This window comes from Pan paniscus, chromosome 20 (assembly GCF_029289425.2).
Source record: "Pan paniscus chromosome 20, NHGRI_mPanPan1-v2.0_pri, whole genome shotgun sequence".
Classification (NCBI taxonomy): domain Eukaryota; kingdom Metazoa; phylum Chordata; class Mammalia; order Primates; family Hominidae; genus Pan; species Pan paniscus.
The window spans coordinates 53,127,191-53,153,414 of NC_073269.2; the positions used below are offsets into that span (position 1 = coordinate 53,127,191).

The 26,224-nt window shown below is 53.4% G+C and overlaps 1 protein-coding gene across 1 annotated transcript in view; it reads left to right on the top strand.

Annotated features, from left to right (window-relative positions):
- ARHGAP35 (Rho GTPase activating protein 35) overlaps positions 1-24,792 on the top strand; it is a 145,199-nt gene extending 120,407 nt beyond the window's left edge. The window contains exons 4-7 of the mRNA XM_034944866.3: positions 7,686-7,763; positions 9,239-9,370; positions 18,994-19,099; positions 20,021-24,792. Coding sequence (XP_034800757.3) covers positions 7,686-7,763; positions 9,239-9,370; positions 18,994-19,099; positions 20,021-20,378 — 674 coding nt within the window. The 3' untranslated portion in view covers positions 20,379-24,792. The remainder of the gene's footprint in view (positions 1-7,685; positions 7,764-9,238; positions 9,371-18,993; positions 19,100-20,020) is intronic.
- The last annotated feature ends 1,432 nt before the right edge of the window (positions 24,793-26,224 follow it).

Below are 26,224 nucleotides of genomic sequence, written 5' to 3' on the forward strand. Positions count from 1 at the left end.
GGTGGGTTCCTATAATCCCAGCTACTCGGGAGGCTGAAGCAGGAGAATCGCTGGAACCCGGGAAGCGGAGGTTGCAGTGAGCCGAGATTGCACATTGCACTCTGGCCTGGGCAACAAGAGTGAAACTCTTGTCATCTCAAAAATAATAATAATATTTACAGCATCTTGACAGACTCATTAATGATGTCATTACCCCATTTTGGATGAGGATTCCAAGCCCCTGAGAGGAGAGGCGATTTACTCTCAGACACCCAGCCTAGCTATAAGACAGAACCAGGATCAGAACCAAGGTCATTTTGGTGTCAAAGCCATGCATGTTTTAAAATGTTTTTCTACAAACTGTCTTGTTTTGGCCAAGCTCTCAGAATAGGTCATGCCTACAGGCAGGTGCCATTGTTGAGGCTTGTTAAGAGTGTAGAGAAAAAAGAATACTGGCAGGCATTGTGCAGTGGACTGTGCATAGACGATCTCATTTATTCCATTGTACGGTCAGATGAGCTGAGGTCAGGGGCAGGATTCGAACCCATGTCTCCCTGACAGCAGAACTCAGGTGCTCATCCACTTGCCAACCAGCTTTCCACTTAGATCATTAGGATAATAGCTACTCTCTCAGCACTAAGTGCTAAGATCTCATTAAATACATACCACCAGGGGATGAGGTGAGAACTGTTATCTCTGTTACACATAGAAGGAAATGGAGACATGATTGCTTTGATTTTGACCTAAATGCTCTCCTGCCCCCTCACCCTTTGATCTTCCATTGAGGTGAGATTGGGGGAGTGCCGCAGTGTGGTCCTCAGAAGACACACTGTAGATACACTGTTAGCATTGGATGAAAAAGAAGGGCTTCATACCTTTCCACAGAGGTCGGTCCTCTTCAAGACCATTTGCATTTGATGCTCAAGAGTTTCCTTCTCTCCCTGAGTGCTCAGCACCCCTCCGGCCTTGCAGTTTAGCCTGCCTTAGACTTAGTCTTGCATGTGTAAAAGAAAAAGGGAATGGTTTATTAGATGCTTCCAGACTCCAGAAAAGTCGACAAAAGTTGTTAGTTAAGTCCTGTCTGGCATGGGGTGTTTTAGAGTACTAGCAGTGCCAATTAAATTTTTTTAAAGGACTAAGTGCTGAGTTTCTGTATCTAAATATAGAAAGTAAAAAATAAGCAAGTCTGAGTTCGTCTTGGAGGAAGTATTGATGTGTTGCTAGAAAGGAAACTTTGGAGGAACTGAGTCCTGGTGTGAAGGAGCAGAGGCGAAGCCTGACGCTGGCCGACAGCACTGCTGCTAAGAAGGGCCTGCCTGGGGTCCAGGATCAAAACCTGTTTGGATATTTCAGAAAATCAGGATACCAGGAAAGGAGGTGATTTTCCCCATTGATTTCCAAGCTCCTGAGGGGCATCTCTCCATTTTTTTAGTGGCCGTCCTGCCACAGACACCTCCCAGGAGCAGGGCCAGCCACCACAGCTCTGACAGGGCAGTTGAAGGGCTGAAATACCAGTTCCTAGTCCATGGGAAGTCCCCACCGGCTCTCACCGGAGGGCCGTCTAGTCTTCCTATGTCACCAAAATATTTTTTGGTGTTTTGTTTTGTTTTGTTTTGAGATAGGGTCTCACTCTGTCTCCCAAGCTGAAGTGCAGTGTTATGGACATGGCTCACTGCAGCCTCGACCTCCCAGGCTCAAATGATCCACCCACCTCAGCCTCCCAAGTAGCTGAGACTACAAGCATGACACCATGCCTGGCTAATTTTTTATTTCTTGTAGAGATGGAGTCTCACTGTTTTGCCCAGGTTGGTCTCGAACTGGGCTCAAGCAATCCTCCCGCCTTGGCCTCCCAAAGTGCTGGGATTATAGGCGGGAACCATCACGCCTGCCCTGCCAATGTATTTTTGTTGAAGACCAAGACTGAAAACTGTGTAAAGGAGCCGGGTGCGGTGGCTCATGCCTGTAATCCCAGCACTTTGGGAGGCCAAGGCGGGCGGATCACTTGAGTTCAAAAGTTTGAGACCAGTCTAGCCAACATGGCAAAACCCCATCTCTACTAAAAATACAAAACTTGGCCAGGTGCAGTGGCAGGCGCCTGTAATCCCAGCTACTCGGGAGGCTGAGCCATGAGAATCGCTTGAACCCAGGAGGCGGAGGTTGCAGTGAGCTGAGATTGAGCCACTGCACTCCAGCCTGGGCAACAGAGTGAGACTTTGTCTCAAAAAAAAAAAAAGATTAAGTAATGCCTAAGGGCTTGTTTTCATATAAAAAGCAGCAGTTTTCATGCTGTTTGGAAGTGCTTTGTTCCTAAAGTATGTGGTATCTATTTTGCCTGGTGTATTACCCCTGATTTTATTGAATCATAGAATTCAAGAGTTCTGACTAAGACTTCTCTGGAGCCTTAGAGCTCTGGCACATCTTCTAGAATGGCAGTTCTCCAAGTGTGGTTCGCTGGCCAGCAGCAGCAGCATCACCTGGGAATGCATTAGAAATGCAGATTTTGAGGCCAGGCGCAGTGGCCCACACCCAGAATCCCAGCATTTTGGGAGGCAATGGCAAGAGGATCGCTGGAGCCCAGGAGTTTGAGACCAACCTGGGCAACAAAGTGAGACCCCCATCTCTACGAAAAAAAAATTTAAAAATTAGCCAGGTGTGGTGGTGCACACCTATAGTCCCTCGCAGCTACTCGGGAGGCTGAGGTGAGAGGATCGCTTGAGCCTGGGAGGTGGAGGCTACAGTGAGCCAAGATGGTGCTACTGCACTCCAGCCTGAGTGACAAAGCAAGACCTTGTGTACAAAAAAAAAAAAAAATTCTTGGGCTCCCCTCCAAACTGACTGAATCCAAAACTCTGTGGCTGGAGCCCCCGCACCTGCACCGTAACAGGCCCTCCAGGTGACTCTGCTGCGCGCTCACTCTTGAGAAATAGTGATTTTGAACATCATAGAAGAAGAACTCAGGTAGGATTCAAATCCCATCTGTGCGACTCACTCATTCTCTACATGTTCCTTTACCTCCTAGTCTCAGCGTTCCTGTCTGTAGAATGGGATAATAATCACCAGTCTGGAGGGGTTATTGTGAGAACTGCTATGAAAAGGCACGAAAGCACTTAGCATCGTGTGCCTCATACAGAGTAAGCATTTGATAAATGGCTTATCATTATTGTTATTAGCTAGCTTCCTAGACCAGGTATTCATCTTTTTAAACAGTACCCCAGTCAGATGGTTGTCTGGTGAGAGGAGATTCAAAAATTCTGGTCTATTTCAATGAATGACAGCTATGGCTGTTAATAGTTATATATTGAGAGAATATTTGCCATTCTGTAATGTCCATTCTTTTTTTTTTTTTTTTTTTTTGAGACAGAGTCTCGCTTTGTCACCCAGGCTGGAGTGCAGTGGCACGATCTCAGCTCACCGCAAGCTCCGCCTCCCAGGTTCACGCCATTCTCCTGCCTCAGCCTCCCGAGTAGCTGGGACTACAGGCACCCGCCACCATGCCCGGCTAATTTTTTTTGTATTTTTAGTAGAGACGGGGTTTCACAATGTTAACCAGGATGGACTCGATCTCCTGACCTCGTGATTCGCCCGCCTCGGCCTCCCAAAGTGCGGGGATTACAGACATGAGCCACTGCACCCAGCCTTGTAATTCCCATTCTTGATTGTAGCTCTGTCCCCTAGAACCATTGGAACAAGACTTTTCTACATGGCCTTGTTCAGATATTTGAACATAGTGATCTTGGCTGTTCTGAGCTTTTTCTTGTTCTATTTCCAAAGATTAACTTAAACATAGAAGATAATTGCAGCCAGTAGGGAGGGCTTTTAAAAAAGAAGGAGAGAAACAGAAAAGGCCTGCAGCCAAGGCTATGCTTTGGTGACATGGGTCTTTGGAGATTTCTGGTAGGTAAGGATGCCTGTGAGTTTAAGGTTGAGGCTTTCTCAGATGGACTTGGGAGCCTGCAGTAGACATGGTGGGTGGAGGTCACTGTTGGTAAGAATTCTGCCTTCTGCCACTGGCGGGTGTGGGCCAGAGTCACCCCTAGGGTGTTTCCATGTAGGAACACTGGGGTGTTCCAGACACAAATGCCTTAATATCCAGCATCTTTGCCAGGGGGTCTGCTCCAGGACCCCAGCCCTTTTCCTGCTGTGGTCTCAGGCCTTTGGCAAGCTGCCCGTGCTCTTTCCAGCATCCTGTTTCTCACCTGGGTTGCCAGCTCCCTGCAGCCTTGATGGTGTTTGCAGCCTGCTCTCAGTTTTTTTAATCTTTTTTTAATTGATGTCTAATTAGTAGTTATGATAAATTGCACTAGCCAAGCAAATGCTACCTTTCCTAAATTACGCCGTGGTATTGTGTACGACAGCAGCAGGGTTGCTATTTTAAAATGGGATTGCGTAAAATAAACATGTGCCCAGATGACAGGAAGTACTAAGTTGATGATTAATTGATGCTCTGGTACGGCCTCGTGCTTTCCAGTGCTTCCATTTGTGTGACGATCCATCTAGTGAAGTTTCAGCAGGTCCACACCACTGATAATTGCCAGATCGCTAATTTGCAGTTCGTCTCCTGCCCTCTCATGCCGGGGCCGGTGGCCATTATGAGGCAATGCAGAGCAGTCCTCAGTCCCGCTGAAGGTCAGGGTCACCAGAAGGTGATGTGCGGCCCTCGGCTGGCCAGGTCTTCTGCAGCTCGGAGACTGCCTCTCTACACTGAGACTCAGGAACGGTGACATTGCTGCATTATTCCGGACTCTTGAGACTGGTGCTATTTGTCCTATCATTTTCTTTGTATTATGGAGGGCTGATATTCAGGGAAAGGGAAAATAACTTAGATTTAGTTTTATTTGTTTTTTTCAAATTAGGAGATGAAGACTTGAGCCTGCTGACACATACCCAAGGCTTGCTCATATGTGAAATAGGTAGAAGTTTAAATATGTCTTGAGAGCAGTTGAGAAAAGAGTCAGTGGAAAAATTACTAACTAGTGCTGGTGAGCAGGGTCTCGACAGCACAGGGGGTACGGGTGTGCCATCTCAAAAGCTGCCCTGGTGCTTAGGCCAGAGGGCTTCACCCAAGTGTGCTGCTTCTGAGAAACGGGGGTGCTGTGGTCTGTACCCCAGCCTGGTGGATTAATAGGAAGCAGCAGAAGCTTGAGCCAGGTGTCTTCTGGAACACTAAGGAGGCAGGACAGTGGCAGAGTCCCCGGACTCAGACCACTCTGCCTCTTAGCAGCTATGATCTGGGGCAAGGACTTCAACTTTCTGAATCTTAGTTTCCTCATGTGTGTATTCTCTACCTACCCAATAGCTCTTCCCATGAGGTGTGGGAGATTAAATGGCATCATCGTTTATTTAATAAACAAGCGAATGGTGGATGGGGACAAAGCACCTAGCTCAGTGCACAGCGTGTGACCACTCTGGTATGGAAAGTGCCAGCACTCTCCCAGGCGAGTACAGCAGTGGCAGCTCCTTTGTAACTAGGCGTTGCTTGGTAGGATGTCCCTGGGGTTGGTCCATTAACCTGCTTTTCTCTCGGGGAAAGGGCCTTGGTGCAATTAACAGCTTTTAAGCCAGAGAATTGATGCCTCTTGCTCCAGTGTTCTTGAAGCCTCAAGAAGTCTGGGACCCCAGAAAACAGGCAGGCCAGTTGCTTTTATCTTGCCTGATGGCTGTCTCTCCAGAGGTAGCAGTGACAATAACAACCAACACGTGGCTCTCGGAAGCCTGACTGACTCCAGGGCCCGGTGCTCTCTACTGTCCGCACTGTTTCTGTTGTCCAGTGGCAGCACCCACAGTGCTTCCTCTGTGCACCTTCAGCAAGACAGAGTCGCTCAAAGCCAGTCTTCAGAAGGGACCCAGGGTTGCTTTAGCCATGAGACCCCATGTCAGTTTTCACAGTGACTTCACTGTCCTTTCGACAAAGTCCTTGAGATCTTGATGGCTCACAGTGGACTTCGTTCCCAGGACAGGGTGAGTGGACTCAGTAGACAGCTTGGAATCCACTCTAAGCTGAACAGCGCTCCTCTGCCCACGGTAGGATGGGGAGGGAGTGGGAGCCCATCCTTCCCTTGATATTTTATTCTAACTTACGTATTTAATTGACTTTTACTACTTTTTTTCTTGTATCACACTATACACCAAATAAGTTCCAGAATGATCACAGAATGAAATGATTTTTTTAACTGATAAAAAGAACTAGAAGGAAAAAAAACAATAGCTGATACAGGAATAGGAAAAACCTATTCTAAGCATAAAAACCAAGGAAGACATCATAAAGGAAATGGCTGGTCTTGAAAGCCTAAAATTTTTGAATTATATACTTCAACAAATTCAATAAACAAAATTAGAAGACAGATAACAAAAAGGAAAAATGTAAACATATATAACGTTGATATAATTACTTAATATTCATAGACTTTCTCAAGTTCAAAATAAGAACACTAGGAAAATTAACAAGAACATGAATACGATATTCACAAAGTAAGAAATACCTATTTCCAGTCATCTGTTAAGCTTTTACTAGTTGTCAAAAAAACATACTTGTGAGTTAATTTTATTTATTTATTTATTTATTTATTTTCAGACAGAGTTTTGCTCTTGTTGCCCAGGCTGGAGTGCAGTGGCACGATCTTGGCTCACCACAACCTCCACCTCCTGGGTTCAAGCAATTCTTCTGCCTCAGCCTCCCGAGTAGCTGGGATTATAGGCATGTGCCACCACACCCACCTAATTTTGTACTTTTAGTAGAGATGGGGTTTCTCCATGTTGGTCAGGCTGGTCTCGAACTCCTGACCTCAGGCTATCCACCCACCTCGACCTCCCAAAGTGCTGGGATTACAAGCATGAGCCAAGTGCTGGGATTACAGGCGTGAGCCACCACACCCTGCGCAAGTTAATTTTCTAACGGTAAAAACTTGGAAAACCGTGTATCACTTTTTTTTTTTCTTTTCTTTTTTTTTTTTTTTTGAGAGAGTCTCACCTGTCACCCAGGCTGGAGTGCAGTGACGCAATCTCAGCTCACTGCAACCTCCGCTTCCTGGGTTCAAGCAATTCTCCTGCCTCAGCCTCCCAAGTAGCTTAGATTACAGGCGCACACCACCACACCCAGCTGATTTTGTATTTTTAGTAGAGACGGGGTTTCACTGTGTTGGCCAGGCTGGTCTTGAACTCCTGACCTCAAGTGATCCTCCTGCCTCAGCCTCCCAAAGTGCTGGGATTACAGGCGTGAGCCACCGCTCCCAGCCAACCTTGTATGATTAACAGCATGACTATTCTTACAGTGATCATATACTTTGGTGTCTTTAAAATCATGTAAAAGAATAAGAACTTGAAGTGATTAGAATAAGTTCACAACATACTTTGTAAGTGAAAGTAATTGGGTTAAAATATGTACTACCTCTGTTTTTTAAATGAAAATGAAAAACTCAAGAGTATACATCAAAATATGAACAGAAGTTATCTTTAGCTGCTGTGCTTCTATAGTCTTTCCATTTTTACCAAAAAACAAATACTTTAAAATTTTTAAGTGAAAAAGAAAATGGAGGTCAGATGGGTTGAAGCATCTAGAAAAATCAAACGAGAGTGTGCTGAGGCCTGCTCCTCTCTTGTGGTGGGCACCTCATGGACTTTCCCTGGCTTTCTCCTTGTCTTCGAGCCCAGCCCTCCTCATTCTCTGCTCTCCAGTTCCTGCTCCTAAGACCCTGCCTGTTTCTCCTCAGGACTGAGCACGGAAGGCATCTATCGGGTCAGCGGGAACAAGTCTGAGATGGAGAGTCTGCAGAGACAGTTTGATCAAGGTAAAGTGCAGCCTGGCCAGGCATCCGAGGCCAGAGCTGGTCAAGGCAGACACAGCTGCCTCGGTGAACTGTCTGGGGCTTCGGGGCACTCCTGCCAGCACAGACTCAAAGCCACGAGGTGCTGAGACTGAGAAAGAGACCATGTGTGGCTGCAGCGGGGAGGAGGGGACCGGGTCCTGTCAGTGAACCGAAGCACCATCCCTGCCAAAGCTGGGTCATATAGGCCACTCCCCACACTGCCACTCACAGATGCTCTTCCAGGTTGCCCGGGCACATGCCTCCCTCACCACACTGAAGAGTTTTGCCTGTTTGCCCATGCAGAGCTAGTTGCAGGCACATGATATACAAATCGGGTTGAGATGTGATCCTGTTTTGCCAGGGCCTCAGATCTACCCTCCTCACAAAGTCCCAGCACCAGAGAAAGTGAGGGACCATCGTGTGAGGAGCTGAGCCCTTGGGACAGAGACCCAAGTTACATAGCTCTTGGCAGGGACTCCCTTCTCCTAAGCTGAGCCAGCTTCAAGAGGCCTAAAGTCAGGCAGCCAAACTACCTCTTGGAATTGCCCACACTGTGGGATGAGAAGCCACGTCCCCCAGTGCCAGAAGCAAAAGCACCAGAGCAGGGCACATTCCCATCTATCAGCAGACAGGGCAGGAGGCACCACCCAGAGTGGACACCACACCCACTCCCCAGGTGGGCGGCCCTTGCGCCTTGCAGCACCGCAGTCGGGCTCAGCTGGCCGGCAGCAGGCAGAGGGGACCGCAGGACAGGGAAACGCCTGCTAATCTGTGGGAGACACGAGGCCAAAGTGAGGGTAGAGCCCCCAGTGTGGGATGCATTTGTATATATGGGAGATCCTGTACCAGCTTACCTCCCCCACAGTGGAACCTGGTACTGTCCATCTGTAGAGATTTGTTCGTCATCAGGAACGCACTGAAGTATGTATGCAATGAGAAGGAAAGCAAGACATGGGTCAGCGGTGCCAGTGGCTGGGAAGGGCCAGAGAGAGAAAAAATGAGCCTATTTGCCCTCCCACCATAGGGGACAAGGATGGAGGCAGCAGTCACAGTGGTTGCTAACATCTTTGTGACCTACCTGGGAAGCGAGCCACCCTTTAGGAAAGCCGCCTCCTTCTTCTGTGATGGGAAAGGAGTAAGGAAGAGGCAACAGCATATCAAAGCCAGATGAGGGCAAGCTCCTGGCACCAAAAACCAGCATGTGGGGGTAGCACCCCTGCCCCGAGAGTGGTAGAAGGGGCAGTTCAGCAGTCTCAGAAAGAGGTGCTGGGGCCAGCCCATGCCTGAACCTCAGAACTCGCGTTAGCACTCGCAAGTCCCACCCCTCCAATCCTTGCCAGTCCTGAGGCCGTCTCTGGCTCCTTGAGGTTTCTCTAGCCTCTCCTGAGCCCCGAGTTGTCCTGATGCTTCTGCCTGGCTTAGAATGGTTTGGCCTCACTCTCCTGACTTCCTTTCAGACCACAACCTGGACCTGGCAGAGAAAGACTTTACGGTGAATACCGTGGCTGGTGCCATGAAGAGCTTTTTCTCAGAACTGCCTGACCCCCTGGTCCCGTATAACATGCAGATCGACTTGGTGGAAGCACACAGTGAGTACCGGCAGCCCAGTGTTGGGCGGATTGAGGGAGAAAGGGCTTGGCACTGGAAGAATAGGTCCTGCCCTCAGAATGGATGCTGGCTGTTAGAGCTGAGGTTTGAAGGACAGAGGGCAAGGGAATTAACCAGATGACAGCAATGGGACTTGCAAATCGGGCTCCTGCCCTTGTAGACCTTAGGTGCTTATCTGAGGGTTACACCAAGAGAGTTGCAGGTTTCCCCCAAACTCTCATTAGTTAAGAGCATGGTTTCGGTGTCAGACTTGGCTCCTTCACTTGTGGCCGACTTAACCTTCCCTGCCCCTTGTGTCCTGCCGTTGTTACCATCCCTACTCCTGCGGATGAAATTCTATTCGGAAAGGCCTAGAAGTGAGGCTGTGAACAGCCTATTTAATAGTAGGCCTTATTTTTCTTTCCCTTCTTCTTACCTGTCTTCTCCTACCTCTCATGTAATGAAGTTAACATGGGTCTAGGGTCCTACAGCCTCTTAGGAAGCCGGCCTCTGGAGGGAAAGAGATGACTCCAGTGGCCCTGGCCAAGTAATCATTTGATGCTGTAGCAAATTAGCACCTCTGGTTTTAATGGTATCCTGTGTGCCATGCCACCTCGCCTCATCAGTTGTTCCTGCCCCAGCCTGCCTCTCTGTAGAGGTGTTTGTCCAGATGGGCGAGACTTCTCACTGGCCAGCCTTTCCCTGGACTTTGTGTAGTACCACAGAGGACGCCTGACCTCTCAGAGCGTCCCACCATGTGGCCCTCACTACCTTTTAAGTCATCAGCAGCCTTCCTGCTTTGTGCCTCTGGCAGGCCAAGACCCAGCAGCAGCCCTTGCTGTGCAGCTGCAGAAGGGAGTGTCTCTGCCAGCTGCCCAGAGATCACAGCCACCTGTGATCCAGCAACCAGAGGGTGGGGAAGAGGAAAGGAGATGTGTTCCTCAGGGGCAAGACATTAGTCTCATCTTGTCACTGCCCACCTCTAAAGAGGGAGCTTTAAACAAGCACAATTTATTCACAAGGCTGATGGTGTAGGCAGAAATTTGAGGGAGGTGATGGATCAGCATGGCCCCGAGTCCTGGGTCACTGACTCTTAGTAGCATCTGAAGGAGACAGGTGTGCAAGAAGCCCACCCCTGAACTGTCAGAGCCTCAGTAGTGACAGGGCTGCGGGGCCTCCAAGGTCATCCTTCCAGGGTCTGCACTTCCTATGGTGTCTGTTTTCACAATCTGGATGCCACCTTCACCTTATTCTGTCCACACTCTCTTAGCTGACTGGAATTGTTCACAGCTCCTGACCCTATCTAAGCCCACAGGGATGGGGCAGGAGAGCATGGTACTCCTGGGAGGGTCATAGAGTAGCCTGCTTTCTGAAGATGGGAGTCAGGGTTTCTCCAGGGGAGTTAGTGGGTGGGGACAGTTGCAGGCTTCTCCCCTGATCCTGCTGTCTGAAGATAGAGGCTTTCCCAGCAGTCACTTCTCCAGCAGGCTCCAGGCAGGCACAGATGTGAAGTCGCATGGGAAATCTCTATTCTGGAGCCAGCTTTCTTTCCACGGAAGCTTGTCTCACAGTGGAAGTTAGGAAAAGAGGAAGGCGTAGACTGATACCCAGTTTGCTGGAAGCCGGGAATTCCTGTCTGCATTTGTCTTGACTTGGCGCCATCTAGAGGTGCGTGAAATCCTGCCACCCGGCAGAACCCCATTGTTTCTGCGGGAACTGCTGACACAGCACCTTTTTGTGTAGGGTTGTGGGGCCGGCAGGAACGGGAGGTGCTATTGATAGGGAATCAGCCGCCCTTCCCACAGCAGCTTTCACCCAGCTTCCACTGCTCAGGAGGTGGCTTCTTGCCGCTGCTACTGCAGCAGCCTGGGAAAGGGTGGAGGTTTCCCACTTCCTCTTCCCATTGTGTGTTTCCTGTCCCCGACGGTACTCAGCGGGGGCTCCGTTGTCTTGAACCTGACCGAAGCGGGTGGGAGAGGAGAAGATCTTGCTGACATGGCACCTCTCCCGGCCAGAGCAGTTGACTGAAAAGCTGGGCTGTGGATGTTGCAGGGCCAGGTTCAACTGAGCCGCAGATACCAGGCAGTGCAAAAGTTAGTAGTGTTAAGGGATATTATGGAAAAAAGATGACTGTGCCCCAAAGTAGCTCTTCCCAGACTGGCTGGGGTTTCCATGGCTACATCAACTTGACCAGTTCTTTCTACTTAATCCCTGAGAGCAATTGTGTCTCTATATGTTCAGGCCTTGGAACCAGTTTCAAATCCCATCACAACAAATATCAAGGTCACTAGCAAATGGTTTTGTTAGCTCCAGAATTTCACAATATTGAACACTGCTGAAAATGTACTCGCAAAATAGAGACGTTTGTGATTATTTGCCAGTTATTTTCCTCCCACACTCAAGGTGACACGTGGGAGATTCAGAAATGAACAGCAGCAGCAACCACACCGCCCATGGCCTGTGTGCCTGCCTAGGCTGGGCCCGGCTCTCCACGAGGCACTTGATTCCCACCACTGATCTTCCTTTGAGGAAGATGGTATTATAATACATCTCCACTTTACAGAGAAGGAAACAGCTTCTCAGAGGTGATACAGCCTGCCCAGGGTCACACCGCTAGGGAGTGGCAAGCCGGGGCTTGAGTCCCTGCGTACGTGGGTGCAAATGAAGTTCTCTGAAGACAGAGCAAAGCTGAGCTTGAAGTGCACAAACCCCAGCAAGGAAGGCGCGAGGAAGGGGGCTTCACAGGGGAGATGGGCCAGGGTTTCAGGAGGCAGAGGAAAAGGCTTGCGCTGCCTGTTCTGTCTCCTACCTGTAGCCCACCCCCACCTTCAAGAGTCGCTCTTGCCTGGTTTCTCCCCGTCTCTGTGACTCCCTCCTCCCTGCCTATCTGGAGTCGACCCCGTCCAGCTGGTGTCCACAGGCCCTGTCCTATGGCTTTTGTGCTGGAAGGGGTGCTAGAGCTGGCTCCGTCTCAAGCCAGAGGGTCAGGACCAAAGGACCTGTGGCTCCAGGGTCCGCATTAACTCCCTGTAATAGCTCACAAAATTCAGTCTTTTTAATTTAAGGAGAGACCAGTCATTTTCATCACATTGTTGAAGGAGATGTGTGACCCGAACATGGTTCAGGATGCCAGCTCATTGTCTCAGCCTTTCCATTTGACAGATGAGACTGTTGGGGCTAGAGATAACAGTGCAGCCTAGGTTACCAGGGGATGGCCCTGCTGCTCTCTGGGCTCTTGTTCACCAGCTGCCTTGGGACGTTACTGGTTCTGGGATCCTGCCTTCCTTTGATCTGTCCAGATAGCTGCCCGAGGGCACGGGGGTGCTTCTCACACCCACGTACGGGGTCATTAATTTCACAGCTAGCCAGGCCCCGTGTGGACAGGGACAGATGGCAGTGGGCACACACATATGCGGTCCCAGGCTCAGTCTGGTGGGACAGGACATTCAACAGGTGATTGCAAAGCCGTGTCTCCAGGGGAAGGACAGCTTGGATTCTCCATCCTGAGCCCTGCAGAGTGAGGTCTTGGCCTTGGAGTTGTTTACCACCTGGGGCGGGGATAGCCGACGCCGGACGAGCCTGCATGATCACTGAAGGGCTGTGACCTTGAGCCGGGCTTTCCCTTTCCTGGCGATGCAGGCGTGCAGATGGTCAGCGGCGGCCAGCAGGGACTTTCCTCCAGGTACCGAGCTGGCAGCAGCAGACCCAGGCCTAGAGCTTGGTTGGCAGCCTGGCTGCCAGTGATGGCAAGTGGCGCAGCACAGCCAGGGCAGGAGTGTTCTTTGGGAACAGGGTCTCTGCCGCCACTTTGACCTTGGACCGGTATTCTGGCTTTGTGAGGCCTGGTGTGTCTGTTTTGTAAGAGGTATGGGAAGCTAATCGGTAAGGTCCCTGTGCCCTCTGTCTGTCCCCTCCCCTCCCTCCTGAGTTCTTGGGGTCTCTATTGTACTAAATTGCTGGATCTGTGTCCACGCTGTCTTGGTTCAACTGGCCCAAAAATGCCTCCCTTGGACGTTTCTTGTTGTCTCAGTCGATGGCCCCTAAGTTCAAAAGTATGATGTCCCAGGAAGAGGTGCAGCTCCCAGCCCACGCCCCCTGAGCAAGAGCAGAGCCGCCTGGAGCCAAGCCAAGCAAAGGGGTGAGCACAGTGTGGAGGCTGGGGTCTCCTCCATAGGCCACCTTCTCTCCTGGCCCACACCCCTGGACTCCTGTCTACCCCTGACCACACACTGGAGCAGGATGGGTTGTTTGTTGTTGTTGTTGTTGTTAGAAAAAACTAAGTGTCTTGACTCCCAAAGGGCAGGCTGAGGGAGCACAGGATGTGAGGATCGGGCCCTCCACAGTCTGGGTCCTGAGGGGACTCTGAAGGGGGTGGAGGTTACACCAAAAGTCTGGACGAGCGGACCTGGGAATCCACAAACCAGCACACGCCAGGTGTGGGGAGAAGCCACCCTGGGCACCTGTACCATGGCGGGTCCGGGTTGCAGCAGCTCACCCAGGGCTGGGTGCCCTGACGGCCCTGTCCCAGCAGGGACACCAGGGAGCCCATTGCCCCTGCTGTTTCTTTGGCCAGTGTAGACACCTGGCCGGGCGGGCTACTTATTGAAGCTGGGGGTCCCTGTACAGCAGGGCTCCACTGAAGATGGTGAGTGGCTCCCCTGAGTGTGCCGCTGCCCTGTGACCAGGTCCACACAGACTGTGGCCCCAGCCTTCGGCAGCACCATAGGGCAGAAGGTGTCCAGGGTGCACGGGCTGAGCTGGCTCTTGGCCACCAGCTTGTTCCCCAGGCTTCTGGCTTGGAGCCGCGGGAGTCTGTGCTTGACCACACCCAGGCCCAGGTTGGAGCGGGATAGCCCAGTCAGCACCGTGCTCAGCAAGTAGCAGCCAGCCAGAGGCGCCGTGAACTCGCCGGGGATGAGGATGGTGGTCAGGAGGGGAAACAGGGGCAGGGCCAGGAAGGCCTCGAGGAGCCGGCCCAGAGCTCCTAGACTAGAGAGGCACCCACTGGGTCCTTTCCCCTCTTTCCACTAGACCATAAGCGGCAGGGAATTTGGTTTTTGTCCCCTACTGCATCCCCAGTGTGTAAAATAGTACCCAGGCAGGAGCGGGTCCCCGTAAATATCTGCTCCTCCCACCCACTGCGGATGAACAAATGACCCAAGGAGGAGGGCCCTCCCAAATCCGAGAATGAAAGAATTCGCATTGTCTGACAAGGCAAGAATGGGGCGCTGTCACCGCACAACCTCACCCATCCCCACGTGCTCAGCCCAGCCCTTCTCATGCTCACCTGCCTCTGGGTCAGAGTCACCTCCTCCCTCGCTGAGGACTGTTGAGGGACCTGTGCCTGGTTCCAACCAGGGCAGCTGAAAATGCCACACAGGGCACAGACACTGCTGGTGCCTCCCCCAGTCCTGAGTCAGGGGAGGGTGGGTATAGAAAAAAGGCTGGGTACAGTGTGACTGGGTACAGTGGCTCACACCTGTAATCCCAGCACTTTGGGAGGCCAAGGCGGGCAGATCATGAGGTCAGGAGTTCGAGACCAGCCTGACCAACACGGTGAAACCCCGTCTGTACTAAAAATACAAAAATTAGCCGGGCCTGTAATCCCAGCTACTCAGGAGGCTGAGGCAGGAGAATTGCTTGAATCTGGGAGGTGGAGGTTGCAGTGAGCCGAGATCGTGCCACTGCACTCCAGCCTGGGCAATACAGTGAGACTCCATCTCACAAAAAGAAGAAAAGTGTCCTAGCTGGTGAAGCCAGCACCCTGGAGGCCCCCCATCCCCTGTCCTGTCAGAGGATTACTACAGTCAGAGAGGGCTCTGCCGCGTGCAGGGAGGCGGGGACCCAGAGCACATGGGCTGAGCTGGGAGACAGGCCTGGGTCCCATCTACCTTTGCCATCACCAGCCTTGTGGCCTTCTCTTGGCCTCTGGAGTGGGTTTCTCAGCCACCATGTGGGTAACGCCCAGCCCCACCTTCCACTCGGGTCTGCGGTCAGGGCCATGCACAGAGCACTGTGAAGCTGTCCTGCCAGCACTCGGGCAGCACCCAAACCTAAGCAGGTACTGGTGCCTTTGCCACGTGAAGAGGCTGCAGCCGGAGCCTAGAGTAGGTCCCTCCGCAGAGAGGCCCTAGAGGGGTGAGGGCAAGCTTTGCTTAAGGAAAGAGGTGAATGGGGCTGAGTCAAAGGATGTTCACAAGGTCGACCTTGCTTTTAGTGTGGGCCAGACTTGAGCAGAAGGGCCTCTCGCCCTCCTTGACCTCTGCCCAGCGAGCTCCTAGTGCTGCTCAGTACTCAGGAGCACCTGGACCAGGCAGCCAGTGGGGAGGGGAGCAGGCGAGGAGACTGGCCACCCGCTCCTCACTAGGCGTTCGGCTGAGGTGCACATGCAGAAGGAGGCTGGGATTCTAGGGGGCAGCCCCTAAATTTTTTTTTTTTCTTTTTGAAATGGAGTCTCGCTCTGTCACCCAGGCTGGAGCACAGTGGCACGATCTTGGCTCACTGCAACCTCCATCTCCCAAGTTCAAGTGATCCTTCTGCCTCAGCCTCCCAAATAGCTGGGATTATAGGCACACGCCACCAGACCTGGCTAATTTTTGTATTTTTAGTAGAGATGGGGTTTGGCATGTTGGCCAGGCTGGTCTCAAACCCCTGACTTCAAGTGATCCACCCACCTCAGCCTCCCAAGTGCTGGGATTACAGGCATGAGCCACCGCACCCAGCCGGCCCCTAAATTATTATCAAAGCAGGCTTTGTAACTCCCACCCCTGCCCCTCCCCACCCCCTAAAGAAGAAACAAAACCACCCGCCTTGCTACTCATCAGATAGGAAGGAGAGCAGGCATCTCTGGCAGACCTAGGCTTTGCCAGCCCCGTTTCCTGCCTCCAGCCAGAGGACGGGATGAGACCCAGCTCTTATGTAAAGGTGCTACCACTCGATGCCTAATTAAGACAAACACAGCTGTGTTTGGGTCGTGCAGGCACCTACGGAGAGACCTGTGTCCTCCTGTGCCAAGCTAGCAGCTGGAAGGGGGCATGACGACTTTATTAAGTGAAGCTTTGCACCACACACATGCTGCTTGTGTTTTCTAATACGGTCTTCTGTCCTCCCTACAGCAGTTTACTTTGTTTATGTAAACATTTTATTGTAAAATGACAATGAATTGTTTGAAGACTCAAGGTCGTAGAAAAGAGTGTGCCCATGGCCGGGTGCGGTGGCTCACGCCTGTAATCCCAGCATTTTGGGAGGCCGAGGCAGGTGGATCACCTGAGGTCAGGAGTTCCAGACCAGCCTGGACAACATGATGAAACCCCGTCTCTAGTAAAAATACAGAAATTAGCAGGCGTGGTGGTGGGCGCCTGTAATCCCAGCTACTTGGGAGGCTGAGGCAGGAGAATCGCTTAAACCCGGGAGGCAGAGGTTGCAGTGAGCTGAGATCACACCACTGCACTCCAGCCTGGGCAACAGAGCGAGACTCCATTTCAAAAAAAGAAAAAAAGAATGTGCCCTTGAGGTGGAACCCTTAAAATAAACCTTGGATTCAGAGAGATGAAGCTGCTCATAGCCCAATAACTAGCTCCCAGGACTTTTTTAGTCATTTCTGATAGACAGATGTTACCAAGACACTGCTCTTATCAAGTCACACTCTCAAGGCCACAGATCAGCCAGGTTTCATTCCTCCTCATTAGGCTGCCCGGGAGAGCTCCTGGAGCTCTGTCCCTTCCAGCCCTGCGGCCTCCCTTCCCCACAGGCTCCTGCGAGTAGACTGGCTCCCAGGTGCCCTTATTTTGTGTCCAGCTGTCAACTCTTCATTTAATTGCCAGGTGTCACCAAATGAAGGAGGCACTGTCCACAGCCCCTTTTACAGACAAGGAGACTCACCCTAAGGTGTCACTTGCCCAAGGTGACACGGTTGACGCGAGAGGCCGGATTTGTACCAGGGCCATCTGAGTCAGGATCTGGACTCCAGACCACCACAGGACCTTCCTCCCTGCTCAGCGTGCCCGTCATTGGCATTCTGTCTGCTCTTCCAAGTCTCACTCTCACCAGGGTGCTTGTGCAACTCCCCCAACTCTGACCCTCTGGGTACGTCACCTGCTGCAAGGTGACTAGGAAGCTATGGGTTTCCCAAAGAATACTTGCTTCAGGGCTGGGCGTGGTGACTCACGCCTGTAATCCCAGCACTTTGGGAGGCTCAGGTGGGTGGATCACGAGGTCAGGAGATCGAGACCATCCTAGCTAACACGGTGAAACCCCATCTCTACTAAAAATACGAAAAAATTAGCCGGCGTGGTGGTGGGCGCCTGTAGTCCCAGCTACTCGGGAGACTGAGGCAGGAGAATGGTGTGAACCCAGGAGGCGGAGCTTGCAGTGAGCCGAGATCGCGCCACTGCACTCCAGCCTGGGCGACAGAGTGAGACTCCGTCTCAAAAAAAAAAAAGAAAAAAGAAAGAAAAGAATACCTGGTTCAGGGAGTCCGCACCCCTCCCGGATTCATCAGCAGAATGGTACACATGTCTCCGGCGGAGACGGTCTGGCACCATCATCTATCTCAAAGGAGCCCGAGCCCCCGAGCCCGTTAGCAATCATCTGCGTTTTAACAGACCCTTCTTCACCACCCCCACAGCCGCCAGTTGTGAGATCGCTGCCATCTCCTTCGTGAGACCCTCCTGTGGTTCTTCTGAGCCCTGCAGTCCAAGAAGGAAACATGGGGGCATCTTTCCCTGCACAGAGAAATCTGTCTTAGCCAGCTGGGCTCCAGGTGGGCTCTGGGACGTTTGTGCCTCACCAGCCCCGATGCCCTTCCCAGCCAAGGTGGGCCACACCCACTCAGGGATGGCAAGCCCAGTGGCCACAGCTCAGGCCCCACAGCCAGTCCCAGCTCTGCAACTTCTAAACTCAGATACTTCATCCTCAAAATGGGGTGACGAGTTCCTGCCTCACACGATTGTGGGGACTCATGGAACTGGGCCTGGCGCGGGTTACAAGCTGCATTCCAGGCAGTTGTTTTCCCTCCCCCAGGACATTAGGATTCCATGATAGGCAAAGTGTGGGCGTTGGGGGAAAAGGGGGTGCGTAGTTCCTTTGGTGAAGTGCATAAGAATTCCCCCACTGTTTCCATCAGCCCCTCCAACGGGGATGTGTGGAGGGTCCCTGTGTCTCTAGGAAAAGGACAGAGCCTTGGTCTCATGACCGACTCCCTCCCTAGAAGGTCTGTTGGCGTGGGTGGGTGGCAGCGGCCGCCCGTCTCCATCTGGTCAGGAAGCAAGCAGGCTTTCTGCGTAGGGATGCCTGTCTCCAGGGGCAACCGGATGAGCAAAGAATGGTGTTCTTTATGGCGGAGTGTCTCCAGATTGTTCTGTCTTGGGTGGTGGGGGCCAGGAAGCCCCAGGCACACAGTGCCACCCTTCAGCGGGGGCCTGGGACACAGAGGTGGGCCAGACCCCTGGGCCAGTGCCACTGCCAGGTGTGCCAGCCTTGGGCACAGGCTTTGGGGGAAAGAGTGGGGTTAGTGTCATCCGAAAGCCCTGGGCTGTCCTCAGAGAAGGCCCATCACAGAGCACGCCCTGGGGTGGCCACCAGCCTCGGCCATGAAAGGCAAGGCTTTGGTTTTCTCTCTCCTCAGAAATCAACGACCGGGAGCAGAAGTTGCATGCCCTTAAGGAGGTATTAAAGAAATTTCCAAAGGAAAACCACGAAGTCTTCAAGTATGTCATCTCTCACCTAAACAAGTAAGTCGCAGGGCCTTCTGGTTGGTTTTTCCTCCTGAAAATTGACAGCCAGGGTCAGTGTGTCGCAGAACAAGGCTCTGTCCACAAGCCAGTAGAAGCCTCAGGCCCTGGCCTGGAAGGGGTGCTGGCTGGCCTCCCATGGTGCCCGCTGGTCTCAGTGCCCAGAGCCTCTGCCTCTCGCCCATCCTCAGGCCTCCCTCCTGCTCCTGTCTGAGGGCAGCCCACGTGGCCTCAAACCTGCCTAACACCAGATAGTGCACTTAGCTCCAGCGGGCATGGGGCCTCTTGTAGGCCTGTGTCCCAAAGCCGGCAGAGAGAGAAGATCTTCTGGTTGGTGCTGATGCTCCAGAAATCTTCTCCTGAATCAAAAACACCTCAGAGTCCCTGAAAGTCCTCTCACAGCATTCACGTTCCCAGCTGGGGAGAACCAGGACACTGCACCTCGAGAGATGTGCTGCAGGAGACAGCCAGCCTCCGGCATGGAGCACAGCCGCAGGCAGGAGGCCGTATGGTTGTTCCCTGAAGTTCCATGTGTGTGGAGGAGATCTGCTGGCCGAGTGGCCTCTGATGGCGCTCTGGCTTAGGACACTCAGCCTCCCTCCCTCATCACAGCCGGAGCACCGCCACTGCTTTGGCTGGCTGCAGAGTGAGTCCCTGAGGTGGTCCATCCACCCCCAGGGGTTTGCGGGGCTCCAGGCAGCCTTTCCGAGGTTGGCCATGTAGAGGCACTGGGCTGGAGGGGAGAGGACACTGAGGGCGCAGCCTCCCAGGCAGGGCAGGGTACAGAGAGCTGCGCATGGCCTTTTCTGCTCCACCTGAGGGAAGAAAGGTGGGCTCAGCCTGGGTGCTGAAGACCATGAGCGCCCAGGGCCAGGTGGGGCCCTGCACGGTTCTGACCGTTGAGTTTGGTGTCGCCCGCAGGGTCAGCCACAACAACAAGGTGAATCTCATGACCAGCGAGAACCTCTCCATCTGCTTCTGGCCCACCTTGATGAGACCTGATTTCAGCACTATGGACGCCCTCACAGCCACGCGCACCTACCAGACAATCATTGAACTCTTTATCCAGCAGTGCCCCTTCTTCTTCTACAATCGGCCCATCACCGAGCCCCCCGGCGCCAGGCCCAGCTCCCCCTCCGCCGTGGCTTCCACCGTCCCCTTCCTCACTTCCACGCCTGTCACAAGTCAGCCGTCGCCCCCACAGTCGCCTCCACCCACCCCCCAGTCCCCAATGCAGCCACTGCTTCCCTCCCAGCTTCAAGCCGAACACACGCTGTGAGCCACCAAGACCTGGGGCGACAGGAGAACCGGTCCTCTCTCTGACGGGGTGGCATTTGGCCTTGAACAAAACCAAGTCCACTGGGGACAGAGGCAGGGGCAAGTGGCTCTCCCCATTACCTTCTCAAGACCTCAGTGAGAGCACCAGCCAATGGTACCATCGGCCGGGCTGCCAGGTACCCTGGGCCCGGCGCCGCAGACCTGAGCTGGCTGCAGGCAGCAGCCATGGGGCCCTGTCCTTTGACTTGGACCCATTTGAGGACTGAACTAGGCAGGCAATGGCCCCAGTGCCCTCCCTCTGTTCCCTGGACCACCACCCCACCTAGCTGCTCACACCAGCCTCCGGGTGCCTCCCTCTGCTTGTACAGAGCCCATGGTCGGGACAGTGCCCTGGCCTTTGCCGGGGAGGAGGATGCTCTGAGATTCAGGGCGGGGCTGGCAACTCCTGAAGAGAACACTTCCTGTTGGTCTGTCTCTTCCCACCTTCCATCTGCACACACCCCCAAGGTAAGGGTACAGCCCAGCTGGCGGCCTCCTTGGGAACGTGTAGGCCACGGCTCTGCCACCACTAGGTACCTGCTGAGGGCGCTGGCTCTGCAGATCAGAACAACGGAGGATAGCTTTGTGCCTGGACCCAGAGAGTGTGGGACTCCCCGCTTCATCCCCACCGTCCCACTCCACAGCCTTCCCGAAACATTCCCTGGCAAACAAAGGAACACTAGGAGAAAAAATGGAAAAACCCTTCCAGTAATTAAAAAGGAAGAAACCACAGAAAGAAAACTACAGACCTCAAGATTCCACTCTGCGCCCGCCTCTGCCGGGAGGGAGGGAGGCACACAGGTGGAGCTGACCCTCGTCTTTGTGGCAGCAAAACCAGGATGCCTGGAGCTGTGGCCTGAGGGCCTGCTAGGGTCCCACTCACCCACTTAGGTCTAGTCGCTAGATCCCCCATTTTCCCAAGAAGAGGGTTCAAGCTCTTGGTGGGGACAGCCGGGGAGATGGCAGTGCAGGCTGGAACCTGGGCTGCCCCAGAACACAGTCCATTACGATAGAAACACTAATTGAGCATGTGCGTGGGGTGTGTGTGTGTGTGTGCACACGTGAGTGTGAGTGTGTGTGGGCGCTTGGTGGGGGGTTGGGGACAGCTGGAAGGTGCCAGGTGCACTTGGGGTTGGGGTTGGTGTGTTGGGTGTTGAAGTGGAATCGTTTCATCCCAGCCATGGAGGCCACCAGCAGGAGTGTTCATGGGGATGTGGGCGAGGTGGGGCACTTTGAAGGAATGGCGGTCTGCTGGTGCCCTCAAAGGGGCATGCTTCCTGGTCTTCGCTGGCCCAGAGGCGCTGTGCCTGCATATCATCCACCACCACCCTAGCCCAGCCTTCCCACTGCCCCAGGAAAAGCTCTTCTCCTGGCCACCTCTGCCCCCCAGCACCTCAAACTTGCATGGCTGGGCTGTGGCCTCTGCGGCCAGGAAGCCTGACACTAGGCACCCCCCAGGCGAGAGCTAGTGGGGTGCAGAGGGCCCCACGCCAGACAGCCCTTGGGGCTCGTTGCACTTTAAGAAATAGGATCTGTGGTGTATTCCAGGGGGCCTGATGGACACCTTTCCCGGGCGTCTGCAGCTGCCCTGCCTGTGCCCGCCTGCAGTGGTTGGAGACGGGAGTGGCCCTTTGGCTCCCGAGCTCCCTCTGGGGACGGCTGGCTCACTGTCTCCAGTTCTCAATGGCCAACGAAGGTGCCTGGAAACACCTAACCTTGCAAGTTTTACCGCCTTTTGAGGAACACAAATTGGAGAACAAACCCAGGGTTCAGGCGTGTTTTCTGTGAATGTTGGATGATGAATTTTTGTCTCTTCTGGTGGAGCTGTGCCTGGCCCTGTAGGCCCAGGGTTGGCTGGAAGGTGACATCTGTGTTTCGTTTTAGCTGAGGTTGGCAGAAACGTTCCCAAACTCCCCCAGCCCTGGACCCCAGCAGATGAGGAAACAGCCCCATTTACTGACCCCGCCCCCTTTTCGAGGTTATGCTCACCTGGTCAGCTCCTCACGTAATTGGGGGTGGAGGGAAAGCATGGTGGTGCCCTGGGCCGTCCCTGTGTGAACGGAAGCAAAAGCAGCCAGTCCCCCTCACTGCTTGAGCTAACACTGCCACCTCTTTTGTGTGAGCACAAAAGCCACGTCCCAAGCCACCTGGCCCGATTCCACAGATGTATGCGCGGCCAGTGACTTCCCCAGGAGTGTGGAGGGGGTGGTGAGGAGGAGCACCTGGGCTCTCTACCCCTCTCCTCACAGAAGTACCTGAGACTAGGTCTGGGGCACTCCCAGTGCAGCGCCTCGTCAGCCAAGGTGGGCAGGCAGGGACTGTGGCAGCTCATGTCCAAAGGGAGCCCCCATGCACAGGAAGCCACAGGGTTCCTCTTGTTTCCCCCGCTAACTTCAGCCTCTCGTCTGCTGCTCCGGGCTGAGGGACTAGAGGACATCTCGGTCATTTGAGGGGCATGGCCAGTCGTGGCAGGCCGGCCTTCAGCGTCCGGTCAGGGAAGCGTGCAGCCCAAATGGGCACTTGCATGGGAGCCACAGAGGAGCGTCCCTGGGGATTGTTGGGACCATGCTGCCCCCACCCCCGCTTTCGTCGGGGCTCTAAGTTCTGGAAGGTGCGTGCACAGAGGGTGCTCATGGGACCCGCATGCAGCTCTCAGCACTGGGTGGGAGGGCGTTGGCTTGTCCAGAATGGGGACGTGGGGCAGCCACCCCTGCCCAGCGAGAGCGCAGACACCATGTGAGGGGACAGCAGCCCTTGGTGCAAAGCCAGAGACTGATCCTGGCTCTGACGGCTGAGGAGGGAAGACCCAAGGCTGGGTGGCGTGGCTCGTGAATCCACTTAGAATTCTTGGCTTGTGTCGCATACTGGGTGTCACGGCACACATTTACTCTGCATTGTCCCCGTCTTTGCCGTCGCCTAGCGTTTGGGGAGGAACAGGGAGAGAGCTTCGGGGCGTCTGTCTCCTTGCTCTCCTGCCTCCACCGCCTTGCTTTTGCTTCCTGCTGGAGGCGGGGCACCTGCTGCGACCCAGATTCTTCTGCAGGATGTGTCTGTCTTTGTCACGGTGGACAGAGGGTGACATCATAGGAGCAGCTCGCTGGCCAGAAGGGGATGGGGGCATCCCTGTGCCTCACTCAGCTCCTGCTGCTCTTAGGGAAAGGAGGCCTGGGTCAAGCCAGCATCCCCTTGGTAAAGACCCCCGCAGGCCACCAGGCATTCTGGACACACACACACACACACACACACACACACAAAACTTCACAGCAGGCCAGCTGCAGTGACTTGTCATCAAGAGTCACCTCAGCTGCGCCCCCCCATCCTTTCCTATGAGAAGCCACTGCTTTGGGGGCGCCGGCTAGAAAAAGTAGGGTGCGGTGGCCAGGAGGGCCCCTGCCGCGCGGGGGGCTGGGTCTGGTTGAGTCGCTGCTTTCCCGAGGGCAGCGCAGGGATCCGGGGAAGCTGCGGCAGGGAGCGGGCCCCGGCTCCGTGGCTCTGAGGTGTAACGGGGGTGGGCTCCCTCCCTCGGAGGACATCGTCTGTGTCCAGGTCAGAAAGTGGCCCAGGAAGGGGGCAGTTTCTGTCGCGGGTCCGGTGGGGGCGCGGCCGCGGTGCGGTCGGTGCAGCGTGGCCAATGCGCGGCGCGCGCGGGGGACAGAGCAGGAGGCGGTCGGTCACCTCGGCCACTGCTGACCTGGGCTGGCCTCCCCCAGCCCTCCCGTGGCGGAGCCGGCAGCGATGCTACAGGCCTAAGTTATTGTTTGCATAAAAAGAATCATGTTCCCTGTGTACATTTAAGAAAAAAAAAAAAACGGAAATGTCAGAATTGTATGGAAATAAAACTTGTTTGAAAATTTGGAATAGTGCTGCTGCCAGCTTATTTTTCTGGTACTTGTATTTTCACATGTTAAATGATCTTTATATATGTTGAATTAACAAATATTTTGAGTTTCTGAGAAAAAACAAAACATATTAATGGTATTGAAATGTGTTAGTAGTCTGGCTGTGTGCCCAAAATTCTGTTTCGCAGCAAAAGTGAAGACCTGTATGTAAAGAAAGTATAACAATTATTTCTTTGTATTTTAGGGGCTTTAACCGGAACATCGTCTAGCTGGTGTTAGGAATGTTTGCTTAATTTCCAGACTTTTTTTTTAAAAACACATCGTGGGTTTTTTGAGGCTCCAACCTGATTAGTGCATGGTCAGCCCTCAATGAAGGCTGAGGCATCTCTGACTGAGGTGTTTTTGTTTGGTTTTGTTTTTTAAAATCATGTATTTGCTACAAAGTATTGTACTTGTCTCAATGGGAATGGTGTAAAAAACAAAAGGCCTTATGTGATCTGTATCATAGTTAATAAATCAATCTTGTAAAAAACCAAACCTGAGAGAAGTGAAGGGGGGCCTCCTCCTTACCGGGCCAGTGCAGCACACACCAGGGTTTCACAGGCTTAGGCGCCCGGGGGTGGGAAGCAGGAGGCTCCCACAGGAGAGGCCTTGGCCAACACGAGCTCCCCCTCCCAGCTCTCACCTGCTTTCCTCTCCAGCACAGCTTCCCAGAAGGCCGCGTCATTCCTGTGGTTTCTCAGCATCACCTAAAGTGCCTCCCACAAACCCCCATGGCCGCAGGAGCTGCAGGCAGGCGTGGGGAGGGGATGCCAGAGGTGCCGCTCCTGACCTTCCTTCCCACTCCCCTCCGGCCTGAGGCCACGCGGGTGGTACCGGGAGTCAGATGCCCCGGTTCACTTCCTGGGTGAGTTCCAGGGGCAGGGTCATGAGCAGGCTTGTGGCCAGGAGGTGGCCGACCTCAGACCCTTCTCAAGGGAGGGGTCAGGGCTGAAGTTCTGAGGGGGGAGAGCCTAAGGTCACACTCACTCCCTGGTGCTGGCCCTGGGGTCAGAGACCCAGGCTGTATGCCAGAGTTAGCCACTGTCACCACCGTCATCCAGGACAGCACCTCCAGGGACGGAGGTGGGCTGCTTCCCAAAGAAGCCTTGCCACCAAAAACACCTCCTCTCTGCTCACCCCCTAAAAAACTCTTGTTAAGAATATCTTCCTCTTTCCAGTCTCCCAGGCTCAAGTTTGCTCTATCCTTGGCCCCCTCCTTACTTACCCCTGACTGCTTCTAAGATCCCAAATGTCACTTGAGCGTGACTCTGCTGTTCCCTCTGCCTTCATTCTAGCCTAGACCTGAATTCAAGCTCACTAGACTCTGATAGACACCCCCACACACTGAATGGCCCCCCTGCCCTCAATATTCATGGCAGAAGAGTGAACTATTCAGCATACAAGATGCATCCTTCCCTGCCTGTGCCCATAGCAGACATGGCTAGCTGATCACCGCACTCTGCCACACCCCTCTCCAGGCAGCCACTGCCAATCAATAGGGGCTGGCACCAGAGATGACGTCTGTTTGCCACTGCCTCAGCCAGGCAGGCAAACAAACGGAGATGCCTACTGATCATAGCCCAGGCTCCTTGGCATCCATGCAGAACCCCACGCTCTGTCTGGATCCATCCTGCTCTTCTCTCCCACTCCTCTAACCCAACTCCCCAACATCAGTCAAAATTAGTCTTTTTTTTTTTTTTTGACAGAGTTTTGCTCTTGTTGCCCAGGCTGGAGTGCAGTGGCTCGATCTAGGCTCACTACAACCTCCGCCTCCCCGGTTCAAGGGATTTTCCTGCCTCAGCCTCCTGAGTAGCTGGGATTACAGGCATGCACCACCACACCTGGCTAATTTTATATTTTTAGTAGAGACGGGATTTCTCCATGTTGGCCAGGCTGGTCTCGAACTCCTGGCCTCAGGTGATCCACC